The sequence below is a fragment of the Aythya ferina genome, assembly GCF_964211825.1.
Source record: "Aythya ferina genome assembly, chromosome: 1".
Lineage (NCBI taxonomy): Eukaryota > Metazoa > Chordata > Aves > Anseriformes > Anatidae > Aythya > Aythya ferina.
Genome location: NC_140296.1, coordinates 169,626,320 through 169,648,114, shown reverse-complemented (window position 1 = coordinate 169,648,114; position 21,795 = coordinate 169,626,320). Strand labels below are relative to the sequence as shown.

Genomic DNA, 21,795 nt, shown 5'->3' with positions numbered 1-21,795 from the left:
GTTTCTTGATAGCTCAACTCAGCCAGGCTACCTTCGGAAGTGGCGGTGAGTTCTGGCTTGCAGCCCTTGTCTCCCATGCTTTAGGATGCCCAACAAAACACTGGGCAGCTAAAAAGGCCTCCTATTTATTTATTTATTTTTTTAAACTGTCTGCACATCTCTGTGCAGTGAACTCCCAACTATCTCCGTGGGCTTTTAGCGACAAGGGGAGGGAGGAAGGCTGGACGCACAGGCTTGGCAATCTGCCTCCTGAGTGACTTTCGAAATAAATACACAATGAGTCGCGGGCCCTCTAGCTCTTCAGGATGCTCTCTGCTCACAGGCAGGGTTTTTCCCAGCACGGTCCATCAGTGAGGCAGAGGGGTGAAGGCTCTGCACGACCCCGCAGGGAAGCGAAGCTGAAGGGGCTGCTCAGAGCTGAAGCAGGCAGGCGAGGAGGCGTTTGGCAGCGCCGAGCGCATTGTCCCGCTCAGCTTTCTAGTTATTAATCTGAGGAGCTGCTGCTGTTTGAAGTAAATCCCTGCTCTGCAACTCTGAGAGGAGACTGCCAATTACAGTCAGCGTGGTTAGCTCGGCCTCGGCCAAGGGAGGAAGGCCAGACCAGAGTGCAGAAGTGGGGGAGCCTGCCTGGCCCTTCCCGTGGCCGAGCGCGTGCGTCCTGCGGCACAGCAGCAGCATCTCGTGTTTCCCCCCAGCCTGAGCTCCTCTTCAGGGAACCCCTGGCTGCTCGGATCAACCTATCGTTCCTGCAGCTGTTACAGCACAGGAAGGTGTTCGAAATCCTAATTATTTGACCAGTTCTTCTGCAAAAAGGATACCAGGTGGCGGTGTTCCTAATTCACCAAATAATTCTCCATGTAACCCCAATCTTAGGGCCATGAGAAATTTTGTATCATTAAATTTCTGGACAGGGTTGAAGAAGTGGAACAGGAGAACAGTTTATTTTCCTTAACTTGAAGACAAGCCTTAAAGCAAGCATCTGTAACTGTAATTCCTGGCTTTCCTCAGAGAAACTCTGAAGAAAATGTGCTCTTTGCATCAAAATGTATTGATGTTGGTGCGAATGTTAACTGTTAACCTTACTTGCTTTAACTATGAGGTTTTATTAGTCTTGGTTTTGTTAAGTAAAAGGTAAAGATTCAATTCAGCAACGTTATTTTCTTTACCACAGCCTACTTCATAACTTCATGAAATGAGTTGGTCAAAGCTGTTTCTGAAATGAATTTGCTGTCTGCTGCCCAAATCACACGTGTTGGCCAGCCTCCTCTTCAGTTAATCCAAAATAACTCCCAAATACAAATAGTCCCTGCAAGTGTTCCTTTTTGTCGCTCTGTGTTAATTATCGTAGCTTTTGGAGTCTTCTCATATTTTTTCCCCACGCAGTCTGCTTCTGCAACCTAGTCAGTTGCATCTTGATTTCTTTTTTTTCATGTCTTCAATGAAGGGAAACTCTTTAAGGCATTCTTCATGTATTGAGAAGAAGCAAAAAGGGAACCACCACATCTTAAAGACGAGCTGCAGACACCTGTGAGTTACCTGTGTGGAGCTTGAGAGGGGAGGAAGAGGAAGCAGGAGGAGGACCTGAACGATGCTAGCTGTGGGACTTCCTTCAGCATTACCGAAATCAAAGTGTGTTCAAGGGATGTAGGGCCAGGCCACAGCAGCTACTTCCTTTTTTAAAAACTTAGCCTCACATGCAGTCAGATTTTTATTTAAGATGAAGTTAATATGCTGAAAACCCTTTGGACTGGATGAAACTGATAGCCAAGTTGCACAGTTCTTGTTTGCAGTTAAACTTCTGTAACACCTGGTCTGATACTTCCCCAAAAGTGATTCTCTGGAAGAGGAGTGGAAAGCTGAAGCACATCTTGTTTGTTTTTTCTAAATGTGGAGGGGAGCAAACTGGACTGTAGCATAGAGGTAATCTGTTAAATGGAAGTTGTTTAAGAACCTTTCTCCACGACATAGTATTTAGGACTGGATTTATTTGTTTATAAGGTGATGTTTACACTTGGGACTGAGCTGTGTGCTTGTGTGTCCAGCTTGTGTGGTCAAGTGCAAGGGCAGGAACCTCTTGCTTATTAATCTTGCAGGCCTTAAGTAGGTAAGGTGAATTGTTAAGACATTGTAAGACACAGTCGGTAACCCTCCTCTCATCTTTCATTATGAAACTGCGTACAAGATAATGTTCCAAAAGCTGGATGTCCTTAAAAAAGATGACCCATAAAACATACCCTGCCTAGTTTCTCAGTGGTTGTTGCAGACAGCATTGTTGGAGGATTTACAGGCTGCAAAACCTCGATCCTTGTGCTCCTGCAGTTACACAGTTAGTGTGTATGTGTAAGGGTATATCAGGCTGGCTTTCTGTCACCCTCCTGACTTGTTTTAAATGGAGAATTGACGGTGAACGTGGTGTTCTTGACCACATTGTGCTGTTATTTATGCGTGCTGTTACGTTGCCCAAGTGTATGGGAAGTGCTGGGTGTTTTCACGGATTCCACCATGAGCAGCATCAGAAACGTGAGTTCTTTGCGAGTACAAATTCATCCTCAGAGTTATTGCCCATGCCATTACCAGTCCACAGATGAATTTCTGAAGTCATTTAACATCATCAGTACTCCCTGAATAGAAGCACACAAGTCGAGTTGCCCTGGACTTGTGTTCTTAACGTGCTGTGAAATGCTCTGCTAAAACCCAATGTCTTGCTGACACTAGTTAATTGAGAATATGCAGTGCTTCTAGAAATTGGTGCCAAATAGTCATCTTAGCTCTTGGTGGAGCATAGGGGGCTGTGTAGTAGTCCTGTGGCATCAAGCAGGAACACTGGAAAGGCAAAAATAGCTGACTGTCATGCTAGAGAATCGCTCTTCCGTCTTTCTCATAAATCTCATCTGATTTATGCAGCAGATTAGGAGATATCTCGCTGAAGAGACAAGAGGCATCCTGTTACTTGATTATACATCATTCTGGGCTTTGAATAAGTTTGGAGACCAGCAGGGGGAAGCTTGCGATCCCACAATAAATCCAGGTGCTCATAACTTTCCTTCTAACTGGATGCTTGATTTTCACATGCTCTTACTTCTGGTGCAGACTTTTATGCTTGCTTTTTATATCTGAACACTGGAGAGAAACAAGCATTTCTGAATAACAATCATTTGCTCCTTGTGTGCTCTTTTAGTTTGTTACCTTTTCACCTTGCTTTATGTTTGAGTGTGCCCATTGCTTTCTTTTCTTTTTTTTTTTTTTTTATGATGCTCTTTCCTTTTCTCATCTCCCTCAACCTTTTATTTCAGGATACGCCCTGAGCTATATTGAGGTTCAGCCAGAGATCTTGCATAGAAAACCAAAGTGTGGTGGCTGAAGTTTTGCAAAAACAGAGTAGCTGAAAGCGCAGTTTTACAATAAAGCGCTTTAGGCCACTGTATGTGCGAGTGTTTGGCATCTTTCTGATCTGTGTTGCTTTTCATCAAATTCCTAAAAGAATCTCAGAAGAGAAACGCTGTGTCTGTGCAAGCAGGAATTAGAGGGAGGAAATGGAGTTCTACGTGTGAAGCCATCAATGAAAAGAACAAGTAGGTTGTACAGTTTGTTTCTTGACAAACAAAGATACAAGAAGTCCTGAAGCTGCCTTTTCCTTTTCTGCTAGGAATCTGGGTCCTGTCTAGCCGGCATGTTAACGAAGAAGCAACATTACATGCACGTTAGTTTGGACTCACTTAACTACAGCAGCCAAAAAATGTAGCTTTGCTCACTGGAAGTACATCCTGCTCCTAACTAGAGGCAAGATCTTAAGATGCAGTTTGTGAATATCTATTTTCTTTCAAATTTCTTGAGTTGAAAATCTTTGTAGTCTCAAATCCTGTAATTCTTCCTTAGTTAACTGCATGCAGAGCGCTTTTTAAAAATGAAATTCTGTGCTGGACGTTTCATAAAGGAAAGACAAAACCTTCTTTCAGAAGCTGAATGCTGAACCTGCTGTGGCAGTAGACGTGAAGGTAAGGAACCATTCACAGCCTTATCTACAGGCGGTTGAAGCCACATGCCGAAAACCCAAAAAGAGGATGCACTGGCTGTACCGGGAACTCCCTGAGTGATGTGGAAATAAGAGCGGTTTTGTGAAGGATAAACTTGTTTCACTGGAACGAGGGGTGGACTGAAAAGTTGTTCTTCCACCGAGGCTTTGCCCAAAATACAGATTGTTTAGAGATGCACATCGTTGGTTTCCTGGAGGTAAAACTCGTCCAGGAAAACGTTTAGGATGTGGTGGTAATACCTGTTGAAATAGTGCAGTGATTGTCTGAATAATAGATGACTCTTAGATGACCAGGCATGCTGCTCTGTACATAGAAAGGTCTTCCTGTCCAAACCTCTGGAGCTGACTTTAAATTTTGGTTTGGACAGCCTCTGCTGCCCTGTGAAAGTGCACGTTTGATTTAAGTTAACAGCAAAGCAAATCTGAAGGAAGTACAGGTTTCTCCAGTAAGTGACAAGCTTTGAAGATGTAGAGGAACCAAAAAGCGTGGTCTGAACAAGAACGAGGCTGGTCTTAAGAAGATTGAAATAGACTCTTGTGGAGACTTGTTTAATCAAGTTTAACCCATACTAACTTGATAACTCAAGATCCAGTCCGTGTAATAGCGGCGTGGGGCTCAGTGTGATTCAAATTCATTTGGTTAAAATTACTTAGCTCTGTGTGTGGGTGTCGTGGTGTGTGTGAGCTTAGGCTTACAAACGTGAATTGCTTCTCTTTGGGCTCCTGCTTGCAACTGTCAGATTTTTCCTTCTCGGAAATTTCTGACCCATTTAATAAGATTTTTTTTGGGGGGGGGAGCTGTCTGAGATGCATCAGCGGCTCACAAAGCAGGGAAACTACTGCAGATCGCAGCTTGGCATGCGAAGATAAGCTAGCATTTATTTTAGTGTTTTTTAAGCACTCTGCTGTGAAGCTGCAACAACTTAGCAGTTGCCTCTGACAAACAGGTTGTCTGTGCCTCTGTGCAGGGCTTTGGGCTTGGGGTTAACTTCTGCAGCTGTCGTCTTCTAGTTGAGGTGTGTCTGGGCTGCCTGAGGAGCTGCCATCCCTGGTTCATGGTGTTCTGCCTTGCTGCCAGTAGCAGAGCAGGATGCTCTAGGACAGAAGAGCTGAGTTGGAAGGAACCACCAGAGATCATCCAGCCCAGCTGCCTGACCTCCTCAGGGCTAGCTGTAAGTCAAGGCACATTACTGGGGGCACTGTCCAAATGCCCCTCGAACACTGGCAGGCACGGGGCATCAACCACCCTGCTAGGAAGCCTGTTCCAGGGTTTGGCCACCCTCACAGGAAAGAAATTTTCCATGAAGTGTTTCATATCTCACACAAAACTCACCTTCATCGGTGGATTCAGCTAATAAATGCAAAAAGAAGCGATTAAGTCACGCCTCCATTATTGCAGAAGTAGAATAATCGTGTGGCAGGAGATGGTAGTTGTTGCTGGTGGTTTGTGTGCTTTTTTTTTTTTTTGCCTAACTTAACCTCATGACAGAAATCTTAAGCTTTAAAAAAGGAACTGTTTATGGAATTATGTATAACTCAAGTAATGTTTGCTCACATTCACATAACTGCTTCTATTAAGGAAGCATTGATTGAGAGCTCAAAACAGACCCAAGTTACAATTACGTGACTTTTCTGTTCTGGTTCATTTATCATAGAAGAGCTAATTTTGTTGCCGTAATGATTGCTAGTACCTACTGTTCTCAATTTGCATAGGATCAGTGTCCTTCCGACAGATAAAACTTCTAATCTTAATTAGAATGGCACATGAGAATTGCTAAGACAGATCTCGGGCTACTAGCCTGAGTTGTAACGGAGGGACTGTAAATCATACTACAGAAGGATACTTTGGCATAAGTTGCACTTCGGAAGATGATTTTTTTCTGTATCTCATGATGTTGTTAGCTTCTAACTGGAAATAGGAAATTTTCAGGTGGTGGTTGAAGAGCTGCATGCCAAGGAGCTCCACCAGCCAGTCTTCGGTGGCCAGTAACAAAAGGGGATGTAGTGATGAGGGAAATGTCTGTGCCTTGAGGAGGTGTAAGTAATGTCAACAAACAGGACTGAAATCCAACTTTTAATATTGAAGACGGTGCAAGTAGGCATGGAAGAACGCAAGCTCTGGTGTTGCCAGGCCTGTACACGATGCGTAGATTATAGAGAGAAACTGGCAGGAGTGATAAAGATTCAGGACATCCTGGAATTGCAGCTGGACTCAGCGTTGATGTACATTTGAAGGTGGAAACCTGACACGAGGCTGGATGGGTTCAGCAGCCAGCGGCACAAGCAGAGGAGAGCTAAGGTTGGCAGATGTTACGCAGATAGCGCCTGGAGTTCGAGGGTAGGTCTTGTTTCTGTGGCAGGAGTAAAGCTGCCTCTTTTCCTAAGAGGAGTGCCTTAAACCGACCAGAAAGCTTAATTTTTGACGTAACTTTCAAACTGCAGAAGTGTGTTTTTACAAGGGGAGTATCTTGACTCTGAAAACTTGGGCGCCTTGCTTGTAGTCCTGCTATTTTTATCTCTATCTGTAACTTGAAAGGTAAAATTTACTAGAATGGTTATGAGGAGAAGCAAATGATCAAATCCGCTGTTAATCAGGAGGAGACACTGGGAGGTGCATCAGGTCAAACCTGGCAGGTTCTCCGTGTCCATTAATTAATAAGTTCAGGCAGTCTATTAATTAATAAGTTCTAGAGCTAAATACTGGCCCTACTCTAATGACAGCAGAGACAAGCTTACAGCTGTAAATTGCCGTCAGTTCTCAAAATTTGCTGCATAGTTGAATACTTATGCTGGCAAGATATTATAATGTGATAATTATGCTTTCTCTGAATTTAATACGTTTGTAGGATTTTTAAAAATCTGAGTGGTCTTTCTGCTTACTGTCTGCCTGGATTTTTCTTTGCAAGCATCAAAACCATTTGCAAGTCGGTTTCTTCAGAAATTCTGAGATCATCGTTTTAGCTGGAAGTCAGGCTGGTAGAGCACGCACAAACAACTTCTCTGGGGGATGGTGGCTGCTTTACTCAGACTGGAAAAAAAGGGTGCCATGGCAAACAGTTACCAAAAACAGATCTGATAGAAGTTACAAAGTCCAACTGAGGCTTAAATAGGCTTAATACAACTTAATTTAGAGTCTCTTATAAAACCTGAACTGGCATAGTAGAGTTTTTGCGTAAAACTGAAACTTCAGCTCAGTATTGGAGCATTGCATTATTTTTAGTAGCTTAAGAGTGTTCACGGCATCACTTGTTTTGAAACAAGCTGGCTTTTTACTCTTGGTATGAAGCTGCTGCAAGTTGTGCATGCGCATTAGTCTCATGCTTGGAACCTCATCCTGAGATGTCTGTGGCTTCGAGTATGCGGTTTTCAGCCTTAGAACATGCATCAGGTGTGTGTTCAGATTTAAGATCTAGCTGGGAGGTAACTTTGACTTTGGGAGGAGGAGAAATTACTCAGTTACACTAATTATAGACCCCAGAACTACCCAGAGGTAAGCTTGCATGTGACGTTTAGTGTGCTAGATCCTTTGCAGAATTTCTCCATGTATGTCATACCAAAGTAGTTCCCTTCAATGGTGGGAAGAAAACTTGGTTATCTCTGTAGGATGAGCATCCCCATGGGATGTTCGAGTAGTAACTTAAACCTTCGTGCCCTGCTTGTGCTGCAGTAACTTGTTTTTGTGCTTCTGCCTCTTTCTCAGGTGGTTAGTATGACGTATCCTGTCACTGGATAAGTTTAATCGTCCAGGCAAGTTTTCAAAGATACTCTGGCATCAGTTAAAATATTTGAAGATAATGGAAGAAATCTTTTTGTCCAAGAAAAACTGCTGCATTAGGGCCCAGAAGAACTAGCTAGCTAACTGACAAATCACTTTCTTTCAGAAATAGCTTCTTGTCTTGACAAAAAGGTGTCAAAATCAGGTAAAAAGTAGAAACAAGAGGTTCTGGCGTTTACTGAGCAGCTGATTTGCTTCCAGAAAGTCTGCATTAGTAATGGATTAGCTATTCTTCCCAGAGGCTTGAGTATAAACATCTTCAATTAGACCCTATCATCTTTTCATTGCATCTTGTCTCGAATTGATTTCGGAATAGTGTTTTCTGTAGATAAGTGTGATAAAGTCAACTCTGGAGTATTTTAACTCAGCTCTTCTAAGAGAGATCACCCTACTGAGCAAGGATTATGTGAGTTGCTTTAATTCCTAAAACATCTAAAAGCTTGTGGAAGTGAATGGACTGAGAAAACCCTCCTTGTTTTGGTGTTTAGAGCTAAGAATTTAGGACTTCTCCTCGTGTAAATATTTGAGGAATGGTAGGAACAGCCCATGTTCTCCCTAACCGCTTGTTCCAATAAAGAAGGGGCTCTAAACCAAGAGACTCAAAACTTAGGGGAATCTGAACAGCCCAGGCAATTAGAAAGATTTAGGTTTGGCCAGTACCAGAGCTGGGAAGCAGCTTTCCTTGGATGAAACAATCCCCTGGCCTTGGTCAGAGTGACTTAGTCCTGTGAATGAGCTAGAGCTGTTCTTCGAAATGTCTGACCGCTGTCCTGTCATTCCATCTCAGGGCTAACATCCCCTCTCTGAGAAGTAAGATTTCTCTTCCATGGTGAATTTCTCAACCGGTAAGCAGGTAAACCAGTCAGTTGATTTGCTTGATCTGTCATTCAGATGTTTGAAGCTTTTTACTTATGGAAAGAGTTGAGAGGAGCTTGAGAGCACTGTTCCCAAGGTGGTTCTAATAAAACACCTCTTCTGAAGAGGTAAATATGCAGAGGCAGAAGAGTTATGAAAATTTCAGTGAATGCACTGAACAATACAACCAGTACATCAAGACCTGAACATGAGAGTGGTGTCTGCAGAGTTCTGAGAACGATAATGCTTCTGGGAAGGACTATTTGCTTAAATCCATACCTGAACAACTAACAACTAGTTTGCATAAGCAAGTCTCAGGGATATCTTCAAGGACTGAATGTGTTTAGTTCCTGTTTTGGCCTGGAGGTGAGTTCTAGTTCCAGCTTCATTTGGTTTAATATCCCTTGGAAAGATTGATTGATTGGCTTTCCCATTCCTCAGACAGGTACCAAAGTTGAATCAGAAACCAAAATTTGAGGCTGAAAGAGCTGGGAAAAAAAAATAATTGTCTTCATAACTGTCATATTGAGTCCAAATCGTTTCAGATGCCTGAAATGGTACTTGAACTTGCCTGAATTCTGAGTTCTTCGTTGTGTGGTTGCTTTTTAGCAAGGCTTCACAGGCAGTAAGCATGCAGCATCTTCAGTCATCACTAAAAGAGCATTTTTTATTCCTTGACTTCCTTAGGGTCATCACTTTGGTTCACCTTTGTCTGGAGACATGCTTCAAGAAAGCTTTCCAGAAAATGTCCAAGAGGCACTTCTTCACACTTTATCTGATCAGGGCAGAAGCAGAAAGCAAGCTCTGTGTAGAGGGGTCTTGAAAGCTGTGAACCTTTTAACATGCTTTCTTTCCAATGGTTTGTCTTGCTTAAGCTTTCCTCTTTCTGTTCAAATGGTGTTCATTCAAAGATGCCCTTTGAAGAATGAGCAGTGGTTCACTGGATGAAAGTTGCAGTCATTTGCATAAACTAGAGGAGCAAGAGCTGTATCAACTACTTTGATTTTGAAGAAGCGTGCCAGTCAGAAGTGGAATTAAGCAGGCTGTCCTGCTTCGGGAAGAATTCTCCTCTAAAGAAGTCCCTTGTTTACTCTCAACCATGTACTTTGTTTGTTATCATCTCTGAGTTAGTTATCACCTTTTAGTACTCTGTTCAAAACTGGGATGACCAAAAAACAAAAATGTCATCTCTGCTCTACTCTATATTCAAGAAGTGATAAACCTTTTGAATATAAGGATGTATAAATATAAAAATAAAAGGATTATATCTATATATGAATATAAATGTCTGAGACTAGGAGTAATCCCCTTCCCCTGACAACGTAAGAGATAGCAGAGAAGAGTAAGAAAAATTAACGTTGTTCTTTTTAATGTATTAATGTATGTATTAATGTGGTACATTAGTTACATTAACATGCTGTATATTAATGCGGTGTAGTAGCACTAATGCATTAATATATGCATTAATTAGTAAAAGTAATATTGACGAATAAGAGGCTGCACAGTCTTGGAGGCTTTATGGGCTGTTACATCTCAGGAAGCACACAAGGCAGCTACTGAAGTCACCTCAACTCCATCAGCTGTGAGTACCAAAGGGAGCTTGCTACTTACGAGAGATTGTGTACTTCAGACAGCTCTGGAGTCCAGTTTGTGTGAAAATTGTATTTTTGGAGAAGAGTAAGTTCCCTTATTTTCTAGCTAAATCTTGCTTTGGATGCCTCCAGAATTTGGCTGTGCTGATATCCGTGCATATAAACACTTGTCTCAGTTGTGAAAGACAGTCCCTGCTCCAGTGAAGGGGGGTGAAGGCCACTGTTTTTGCATGCTTCCTATCTTCCTCTTCTTTAGTGCCTGCATAGAGACCACAGTGGACAGAGTTTTTCTCTGAGTTAGAGGAGCAGAAAAATGAAAAAGCAAAGGAATTATTGCTCTCATTCCTTGAACGCCTGTCACCTTAAAGACAGCCACTCTTCAAAGCAGCATAAATCTCTGTTAAAATACTCCACTAAAAGAAGAGGGAAGGTAGGGATTCAAACAAATTGCTTGGTTTATTGGGTCAGAATAAGTTTGAAATTATTTGTGTCTAATTGCTGGGCAATTCTGTGGATACTTCTTATAAACTACTGTCCAATAAATGTTTTTGCTTATCTATTAGTCAGATACTGTGCTATTTTCCTTTTGATTACTCCCTTCTGAGTATATCCATTTCTCATTCCTCCTGAGACTGGGTGATCTGGGGAGTACAGACAAACATTGTTGGACTTGACCCTGTCTTGCTCTGGATGCTCTGACCATGCTGTGATACGGCTGTGGCTTTAACACGTTAAATTTTAGGTAGGAAACACTCAATCTTGACTGTCTCCTGATCTGAATAAGTGAAATCTTGTCATTAGAGCAGTGGATCTAACGATCCTTTATTTTTCCAGTTAAGTAATACAATTGCTTTCTGATTGCTTTGAATTAAAGGCTATCATTGAAATGTCTGGTTAGTGCCAACTGCTGAAAGCTATTCTGAAGGTGCCACTTTGAGCTCTTGTTTGGATCGTACAAGTGGCTTCATAACTGTGCACTCTTACAAAGTTCTTCCAGTCACTTTTTTCTGCCTCTTGGGGTAGTGGGCGAGAAAAGGGCAGGAAGGAGAACGTGTGAAATGCAAGGGGCAGATTTTATAAGGAGAGATTGCACACAGTCAGTATCTGCTCTAGAATAGCTAGTGAAGTTTTTTGTTTGTTTGTTTTTGTGTGTTGTTTTATTTTTCAGGCAGAGAAGGCCATCCACCAGAAATGTGTGCATCCATCTTAGGTTTTACAGCACGCATAGCTTTCAACACTTGAACTTTTTACATCAGTGTCCTGCTTTGAAGCTTAATGGCTTCTGTTGTTTAAAATGCCATTAGGTAACTGAAATATTGTGTGCTTTATGGCTTAAACCTCCCCTTTTATCCTTTGTCTTCCATCCTTCTCCTCTGCTTCCACCATTTGTCATAAATGAGTCAACAAGAAATTGTCGGCGCTGGATGGAGCTGAATGCAATATTAATTCCAGAACCCAGCATTATGTCAAGCCGAAAAGCAAAGGAAGAGTAAGATCAAGGCTTGGGATGCAAGCAGTCTGTACGCCACACGATGCAGAAGGATGGGTTGGAGCTAGAGCAGGGCCAGGTCAGGCTGGTCAGGAACCACGGGAAAGTCAAGTTCAGGCAGGATCAGAGTCCTAACCCAGGCTGGGCACGCTTATAGCCAACAGGCACATACTGGTCAGTGGAAAAAGTGCTAGCTTTTCTTTTACTCCACACAGCTGCTGGTCTGCCATGCTCCTAGCTTTGCAGACTGGTGGTTTCTTGGCTGAGAAAGAAACAGGGACCTCTAACCAGGAAATTTTGCTTTCCTTAGGAAAAGTTCTCCTAGCCATGAAGTAAGTTTTTCCTGTTAGAAAGCAGTGCAAGGAAGGTGAAGTGACTTCAGGGCTGCTACCCGGAGCCTGTGGGGTGGGAGCAGATGGCAGCTGGTACTTCTGCAGGTGCTATTCCAGAGTTAGCTTGAAAAAAAGCGTTTTGGAAAACAGGTGGTTTTGTGTTTCATTGCAAAGCTTTTTGCTTAGGCATTTCACAGATTAAGAAGGCTGGCTGACCGAGCTGTAAGAGTGTATACGTGCTTCAGTTACGTACTGTGACCAAAAGCAGTGAAACCAGCTCCAGAGCACTGGATATTTAGGGCTTTCCTTCCAAACCTGGATGCCAAAAGCAGCTTTGGCTTGTGTTAAACTCTCCTGAAAGTCACAAATGACTCAAACCACTGGGTAAGCAGCAGCTATTGAATATCTATTCTAAGTCCTATTACTTCTAAATTACTGTCAGCCTTCATTACTGACATCTGCATATTTAGTTGCTAACTTCAGACCAAATACTGAAAAATTCTGCTGAAACCATCCTTTACAAGACAGTGAAATTGCTGCAGTTCACCCAGATTACTGCACTGGGATTTCCCCTCTTCTGACTAAGTTTGTCATTCTAGTGACACCTTTCCAAAAATAAAGACATAACTGAATGTTTGTTTTAAAGAAATGACAGGTGAGGTAATTACAGGCTTAACTCGTCATGAGTTTGAAAGGTGTATTTCAGAACAGTTAGATGAGCCTTTTTGTTGGCAGAAAGGTTGGACGACTTAGGGCTTTGTGGGTCTAACTGAACGTTTATGAGGGTGCAAAGCAGGTAAAGCGGTGTGCGTGGCTCTGGTGGAAGAAAACTATTTAAAGGGAGGAATGAAAAGTTGTTCTGTTAGGTGTGAAATTGGAGAGTCCTGATGCTTGTTGAAGCCTGTGGAGAGACCTGCATTGCTGGGCATCAGGTCAGTGTTAGTTCCTCGCTGCTTTCTCCTTGCACACCCATTGCTTGCTTAAGGTGCAAGAAATAGTTCAGGTAAATAATACTTCTCATAACATGTTTGCAAGAAGAAAACAAAATAGGGCCTGGCTTCTTGATTTCTCAGTCTTCAGATAATGTGGGGTTAACCGTTGATGGCGTAGATGAGCACTGACATGGAGGTGCTCTAATTTCTATGTAAATCGTCTTCGTGGTGTGTGCTAAACAGATGGCGTGACTCCCAGAGATGCTGTGAGGTTACTGCTGATGAGAGGGCTATGTCCTACCTTGCTTCTGCTTCCCTTCTTTGCAGGGAAGTTCTTCTGGGGGAGGATGATTTTGTCTTTTGAAGGCGGGGAGGCCGTACAAAAACAAATAACTCCATCTGGTACCTGCTGGAATCAGTGCAGGGGAGGAGCTGAGACCTTCCTCCTGTAGAGTCACAACTGCAGCAGTTCTTGGTTGCTAGCAGGACTGTAAGAAGTACATTTTCTGGTGTGTATAACCCAAAGACCTACCCCAACATCTGCGGCACTGCTTTAGTTTTTGCCAGGTTGGCTTCCAGTGAAGAGGCGCAGGCAGATCCAGCAGGCAGCTGTGGGGAGGCACACCAGCTAGCACACAGCTCCCAGCTTCTCGGAGAAGAAGGGTCTCAAAATAGTATTTTGGTTGCTTCAAGTTAGTTGTAAAACCACAATCATTATAACAACATTTAGGTATCTAGCAGAACATTAATCAGTCCTCAGATTTAAGCAGGTTTTTTATTATTTTTTTAATACTAACTTCTGTGATCCTGCTGTTCTTTTTTGAAAAATGGTTGTTCAGTGGGAAGAGGCCGGTTTAATTTTCTTATACAAGTCTCTCTGTGAATGATTCTTCGTTTGGCATTTAAGTGCTTCAGAATGAGCAAATATATGCCATCTCCTCTTGGATAATTGTTTCTTGTTAACAGTAACTGTTAGCTTTACTACAGTAGGGTTTATTCAATATTTCTTTTATGGCAGAACAGTGGTGTGAGAGAGAAAATACTATTTATCTGATTGTTCGTAGCTTGCTGTTGTAGCTTCATTAAGAGTTGGTGGTTTGAAAAATGGCCATTCTGCATTTAAAAAAATAAAATCTTGAAGCCTTTTTATCAAACTCTGCTTAGTGAATTGGGTTGTGGTGTCAAGGTTGTGCTTTCTGGGTGTAGATCAAACTTGGAGCCAGTAGATAGAAGCTCTGGCTGATAGTCCACATAAATGAAGCCACAAATGAAGAGATGCTGTTCACTCAAGAAGCTTCCTATCTGTTTTTTTTAGTCAGTACTGATGTTCTTAGTGGCATGGTGCAGGTTTTCAGAGGAAACTGGAGACACTTCATGCAAGTCAGCTTGTATGAGCAAAATCCCTTACACATGTGCATGTATATATGAAATCGCAAAAACTTGTGTGATACGAAACGAGTTTGGGGGATGGCTGCGGAGAGGATGTAGTAGCTGTGAAACTTATGTCTTTTTAGAATTGCTACCTCAGTACCATGGGCGATGAGCATTAGCAGCTGTTTCCTTGATAAACGTATACTCAATACTGGGAATGCTGCTGTAAAACTGCAAGCTTTTTAGGCATCTGAGTGACTCCTGGGGATAATGATTTTGGTCTCCTGTTGCAAGACACACAGTGCAAGGAACTTCTTGTGAGGGAAAAAGTTATTGAGAAACCTGGGAAACACCTTAATGCTCCCTGAAATAGTCACAGCGGGGTGCTAAAGACTTGTTTTCCTGTCTAGAAAAGCTTGTATAAGTTCTTGCGGTGAACACAGATCAATAAACAGTGTGCTGTGATACAAGTAATTTCCCTATGAATAGGAGCAAATTTAATTTCTGTGCCTAATTCCTCCATGCTATAAGTGAAGGATACCTATATCCAGAGGCCTCCGAGGGAGTGCTGTATGCATGTAGGTACGAGCAGCTCTGCCAGGTACTTTGACTCTTCCTTCAAAACACCTGGGATATTTGGGCAAGATCATGATACTGAGCTCTTCATTACAAAGAGTCTTAATCTGTTGTTGCCTTTTCTCCAAATTACTGTTTCTTAGGATATAAAAATCTCCGTTTGAAAACCATTTCCAAGTCTGTAATATTTTGAGCGTGAAACTATACACAATAACACATGAATAACAGTTCTTCTTGAAGCTTTCAAATCCTGTTCAAACGAAGCACTTGTCGGTACTTTACTTGCACTAGGTGGAAAAGTATTACTGATCACCATTACTGTCTTGAATAAGTGGCCATGGTGTGTAATAATTAAATGACATCCTGCTTAGGTTAAGCCTGCTTACAATGGTGTCTGTCCTGCCTTTATCATTTTATATCAGTATTTAACTGTTTTTGTCTTGTTATACACGCAAGCTAACAGTAATAATGTAGTAACGCTAAAATAGTAATCCTGTTGAACAAAACTGGTAAATTTATTGTGTGTTTTAGGTATTGAGGGCGACTTATCTCTTGCATCATGCGTGAATACAAGCTAGTGGTTCTTGGTTCTGGAGGTGTTGGAAAGTCTGCTCTGGTAAGTACTGTGAAGCAGCTGAAGTTGTTCTTAGATTCCTGGTGTCTTGCTTTTTCTCTAATACCCTCTGCTAACCCATTATTTTTGCACATTACATGTAAGCAATGACGGCTGAGGGTTCCTGGCTACAATAGCTACACCCTTTGCTGTGTATCTGTCAGCACTTTCCGCATCCAATGGTGCACTCTCGTGTGCTGGTATTTTTGGATGCGGTTGGTTGCTGGAGCTTGGTCAGATCTCTGCCAGTCCCACACAGTGAAATGCATAACCAGAGCATTATGAAGGTCTCTGGCTTCACTGGATAACCCAGGCATGCGTAGGTTTGTGGGAAGTCAAGCTGCTTTGGGAAACCAATATGATGAACTGTGCCAGGCATGTGCCTGGCCATGGTAACTTCTGTCTCTAGAAAGTTCTCTGGTGTGCTGTTTGCGTAATGTTTGTTAGTGTCCAAAACATTAATTTTTTAAATGCAAATACTTCTATCCTTCTACATATTTGTGGGAAGTTTGTCATGTTTTTATGTCTTTGCCTGCAAGTAGGTGAATAACTGCAGCAGGTAGATGACTGTACACCAAAGAGCCTGTGAGTTTCAGCTAAATGGGTCCAGAAAAGTTAGAGTCAGACTGACAGACTAGCACTAAAAAAGTTCACAGAATATGAAGTTTTCAGCTCAACTGAGAACTTTACATCTTTCAGTTTAATTGTGCACCTTATCACAAATTAAGATCTAGAGGCGCATTTTATCAGGTAGAAGCTATTCTTTTACAAAGCAATTCCTAAAGGAAGACATGTGACAAATCATCTTAGGTTATAAAAGAACTTTTTCCTTCACCTCCATTCTTACCTTACTGCAGCATGTCTGGATTTGAACCTGTCTGCTCTGGCTTGGCCATTGAGTAGTAAAGCTCCACTTGTGCTAAAAATCTCCTACACACTAGGTATACAGGAATATCTTACTGAGTTTAGTTAGGAGTAGTAAGTGCTGGCAGTTATTTTGTGACTAATTCCTGTGCTGGCAGGTAAGTAGTAAAAGATGCAGTGCTTCTAAATACAAATGTGAAAGCCATGCAGCTGTACTGTATCCTATTCAACTGAAAACTAATAATGATTCCAACAGTTAGACAAACCTTAAATCAATGCATGTTTTAGTTCTTATGTTCCAAGTGAGAGTGCCTAAAAGAAAGTGTAGTATTACTCTATCTAACAATATGTAGTCAAATAGGCATATGCCTCTAACTTCTTGTAATTTCACTTCATTTATAATCATCACTTGCTTAGTTTGCCTTCAAAGCTGTGATGGATAAGTGAATATACACCTAGAACAGTAATTTAGGACATTTTGTACATTATTCAAGAAGGATCTTAAAAGAACTTTTGTCTTGCAGACTGTACAGTTTGTTCAAGGAATATTCGTTGAAAAATACGATCCTACGATAGAAGATTCCTACAGAAAGGTAGGTGCAAAGATGTTCTTGCATCACAGGAACTTAAATGCTTGCTTCAAGGTGCAGTAGATGTTGTCAAATATTTGAGGTTTTTGCTTCAAAAAGGGTATGCCTGGTAATGTCGTGTCATATCTAGTAACTGAAGTTTGAACTGTAAAGTTGTTCTTGAAAAGTTTGTCTGAAAGGAGTAATGCAAGATTAGCATTTTAATAGTTAGGCATAGTACTTTACTGGCCTGTCAGTTTAAAAAAAAAAAAAAAAAACTTGTCAGAAATGAACACAAATATTTTTATTATATAAGTATATACGCATATATGCTATTTTATACATATATATATAGATATATAGTAATGTATTTATGGTTTTGTATACAAATGCGTGTAGGTACATACAGCTGTATATTGAGTTAGTATCTGCAGGCAGATTTCCAGAGGCTCTAAGCGTCTTTGCTCCTATGAGAGTGTACTAAAACCAAATTCAGGTTCACCTTCGGAATACAAGAGGAAACATGCAGTACTCCTAACAATTTCACTGATAGCTCGATACGCTTCCATTAGATGGACTGCTGTTTTATTAATATATTGACACAAACCTATCATAAATGAACAAACACTCTGGCCTGTTAGTTCCTCTCTTCTCATCTTCAGCATGACAGGCTGCAAGGCCTGACTCTGCTTGCATTATCTTGAAATCTCCATATTGCTCACTTTTCAGTTTCAGCTGAGACCATGATTAATATTCCAGGCTTACATCTGGACTACTACCAAAAGAGTTAACCATTTGGTGAAGCAGATCAGTGTCAGTTTCTCAAACTTTGTTACCTGAATTACTGTCCAGTCTCACTGATACTCCAATGTAAGTCACCAGGGGACCACAGAAATATTACTTTCTATATAGAGGAGGCAAGGTGAACAAACCTAGCTAGGGATGGGGCTGAGACTGCAGGACCTCCTCTTTCACCAGCGGGAAGGTATTCCTGCTGGAATGAAAAGGCTCATTAACAGACATTGCAGCTATAGTTACCAGGAGCTCTTCTGAACAGAAGAGGAATTAAAGCAAAACAATTTCACATTTGTTTTCTTTGACCTCATAGAAATCTGTATGCTGGAAAAACCCTGGTCTTACTTGACCATATGGGCTTCCAAACAGGACCAGAACTCTTATTCCTGACACAATGGCAGGAAAAAAATATGTAGCAACTTCTTTTTTTTTTTTTTTTTGTCATATTAGAGGTGCAGGAATTTTTAAACTGTTATAGTCAGTGGGTCTGACACAGCAAAAGCCCTGCAATAAATGACTCCAGAAATACTCACAACGTGTTCTGAAGTAAAATGTTTCCCTTGTTATATATTTGCATTCTTCAGGTCACATTAGATTTCTGATGTTTGTTGGATGATTTTTTCCAATGAATGGTTCTATGGAGCCTGAAAAAGTGAAGCCATCTCAATAAATTTGCCTTTTGCTAGTGATTTTTTTTTTTTTTTTTTTACCAGAGATCTTAAAATGTTTGTTTCAGTTTTGGTTGCAAAACAGCTAGGAATATCTCTTTGTATGCTTCTTTTCAAATCAACTGGGCTACATCTTTTGCTTAAGTCTGGATGACGCTTTATGCTGTTGTTTTCTTCACTCTAGGTGATATTCTAACTTGCTTCTTGACTCAGGTGGCCTTAAAATGTATTTGTTTGTCAGTTGCAATTCTGTATTCTGGACTTTAAATCTAATTTTAAAGTATGTGAAGTTCAGAGAATGTGGCTTGAAAAACATTGTTTGTCTGGAGCTAAATTTTAAAACAGAGTGAAATAATTGGGCGTCTTGAAACTTAGCCTTGATTTACTCATCAAACCCAAGGGAATGGGTGCTGCTTAATTAGCTTGAATACTTTTGTCAGCAATACATGCTAAAATAGTGACTATTAAAGGAATTTCCATTCCTGGGGAGGATGAGGGAGGTATGAGAGGAGTGGACGAAACTTTTTCTCCCAAAGCTCTAATCTAGTTACAGAAGAAAAACTTGAAGTTAAACTAGTGATAAGGGGCGTATCAGGAATGGGGGACACAGTTCTTTTTGAGTGTTCATCTACCATCTAATAATTTTACATGAAGTACAGCTAAGGAAAGTGTACTGATAGGTTGAAAGAGAAAAAAACAGGTGGTCAGCCTGCTTGAAACAGCTTAAAGGTACTTCCATGTCCTTTGTTGCCCTCGAAGACATTAGGGGATGCAGGGAGGTGTAGAAACTAGACAGGCGAACTCAGAAATAGATGCAGAAATTGATCTGGTTTCTTAAACGTTCTATTTTTAAGCTGAATCAGTATCCTAATTAGTGTCACTAAAGGCTTAATTTTGGGAAATCAGTCTCAATGGCTTGCTAGGTGTATTGTATGTTGTGTACCACTTACTGATTTTAATGACTATTAAATGAGCATTAGCGTGCCAATTCAGTTTTGTAGGTTTCACCTGGAATTTTCTGTGAATGATCCCTGGAACAAGTAGAAATGACTTGTGTTAGTTGCTGGTAACTGTTACTACAAATTTAGCAACCTTCATTTTTCATAATCAAAAATTCCTAATCACTTTGTGAAGTGGTACTTGGCTGCTGAAGCTGCTTTTGAAAATGTCACAGGGGCTCTTTGAAAACCTTTCTCCTGCTGTTTTCAAAGTGTATATCCTTATAAACTTCTTAAGCCATTATGCTGCTTTATGCATTATGGATTTGCTTATAAAAATCACACAACTCGTGGTGGTTTTGGAGTGCAGTTGCAAGAGGAAACAGTCTAACTCTGTCTCTTTCTCTTAACAGCAAGTTGAAGTAGATGCACAACAGTGTATGCTTGAAATCTTAGATACTGCAGGAACGGTATGTAAAACTAATTTTCCCAAATACTGATGTGCTGTGTTAAAGCTATCAAAAAAATGTAGGGATGTGAATGATGACAAGTTTCCTTCCTCACTTGCTAAAGAGTAACTGTGGTCAGTGCATTGAATAAAAGTTGTTTTTCAACAAAAATTGAGTATTGCAACAGAAAATGAATTGCAAGTTTCCTGTGATCCAATGTTCTGTAATAAAGGAAACATCAGACTGAGCATTTTAAAAGTGATTCTGCTGCTGTTTTAAGTTTACATTGCCCAGAGGCAAATTTAGACCCAATGGTTACTTGGTTTTGATTTCTGTTGCTGAAGAAAAAGTGCTTTCTTGTTCTCTCCTTTTTCTGTTGTCTGTGAGATGGACTCTTACACGGGATAAAAATAGTATCACTTTAGTCAGCTTATGTGGACTCATGCAAAGGGTCAGCATAAACCATATGCTTTACTGGTCAGGTTTTCTTCCTGTTTAGTTCCAAAATATACTGGAACCAGTCATTTCCCTCATTGATTCCAGTGAATCAAGACTCTTGGAGTATAGCATGTGTTTTCTGAACTATAATAGCAATCTGGTCCCATAATCATTTATTTAAACTCCACATTAGAGTAAGGTTGTGTTAAGCTACAGAAAGATCAAGTGGCTGCTCCCTTGGAGTATACTCTTTTTCTCATCTGACATACAGTATTTGGTACAGCTGTAGAAGAAACCCTGTATATGAAAATAGAGACCTTTTGGGTACAAACATGCAAAATCTTTGTGTGGATATTTAGTATATAGAATAAATCTTGACCTAAAATTTCCACTCCAGCTGCAGAATTGAAATGTCTCGTGTCATTCTGAAAATGTTTGCACTGCATTGTATTAGTTTGCCTCTAATCACAAAAGCTGAGGTATAATGAGGTCAAATTAACATGCTCAATGCACGCAACCACAGAGGAGATGGCCTCGCAAAAGAAACCATAAGTTTATAGGGAATTGTGTTTAAAATTAACATATATAAAACAAATAAAAAGAAGAAAGTAACTGGATTTTACAGCTGAGGCCATATATACAAGCAGATAGAACTTTCAAACAATTCTGTTACTTAGCCTCATAAATCCTGTATCATACTTGAGTTTCGCTCCACTAGAAAGGGCTACATGACCTGGAACAGTTGAAGAGGAATGAAATTTTAGTCTGAGGTCATGCACTTTCAGTTGATGAACTAGTTCCTGTAATATAATAGTGACGAGGCCAGGTGAGTGAGTGATCAGTCACAAGACAGCAAAGCCAGCAATGCCAGAAAGGCAAATGCTAGCACAGTCATAGTAGTGAGAGCCTGCAAACAGCAACAAGTCCTAATGCTGCTGCTGTGTGGTGCACCAGTGAATCTTCATAGTTGTCACCAAAGTCTAGGGAATGTGACGGGTCTGTTGAGGATCTCCATCCTCTGTTCAATCTCCTTGAAAATGAAAGTAGAATTTGACATAGGAAGTGCCTAGACTACAAAATGGAGACTGAAACAGATGCGATTACTTTGCAGTGTGTTTTAAAGAATAAACGGGAGACAGGAAGGAGTTGGTATATAAGGAGGGATTCAGGAGGAATGTAACATCTGTAATCTACAGACTATGCTGTACCTTCTACGCTCTGTTCCTGTTCTCTCTTTTGAGATTACTGCAGTTTCTGTGATGACTTCTTCCAGGGTTGTAGGCCTTGGCAATGTCCAGATGCTTATTTAGCTACCCTAGAAAATGTTCCAAGCTTGAGATTTAGTTAAAAGTATCTTAATTTGCATTAATGCTTACCATAAAACATGAAAATATTAGTCAGTTTAAAAAAGGGGGGAGAATACAAATGCATCATACTTTCTGACCTGAAGTATACATCAGTTTGTGTAAGGAAAGTGCAAATTGAATGCAAGATCTCTATCTTTTT

The 21,795-nt window shown here is 40.9% G+C and overlaps 1 protein-coding gene across 1 annotated transcript in view; it reads left to right on the top strand.

Moving 5' to 3' along the window:
* RAP1B (RAP1B, member of RAS oncogene family) overlaps window positions 1-21,795 on the top strand; it is a 31,900-nt gene that overhangs the window by 3,082 nt on the left and 7,023 nt on the right. Inside the window, exons 2-4 of the mRNA XM_084492260.1 lie at window positions 15,487-15,571; window positions 16,957-17,025; window positions 19,816-19,872. Coding sequence (XP_084348386.1) covers window positions 15,515-15,571; window positions 16,957-17,025; window positions 19,816-19,872 — 183 coding nt within the window. The 5' untranslated portion in view covers window positions 15,487-15,514. The remainder of the gene's footprint in view (window positions 1-15,486; window positions 15,572-16,956; window positions 17,026-19,815; window positions 19,873-21,795) is intronic.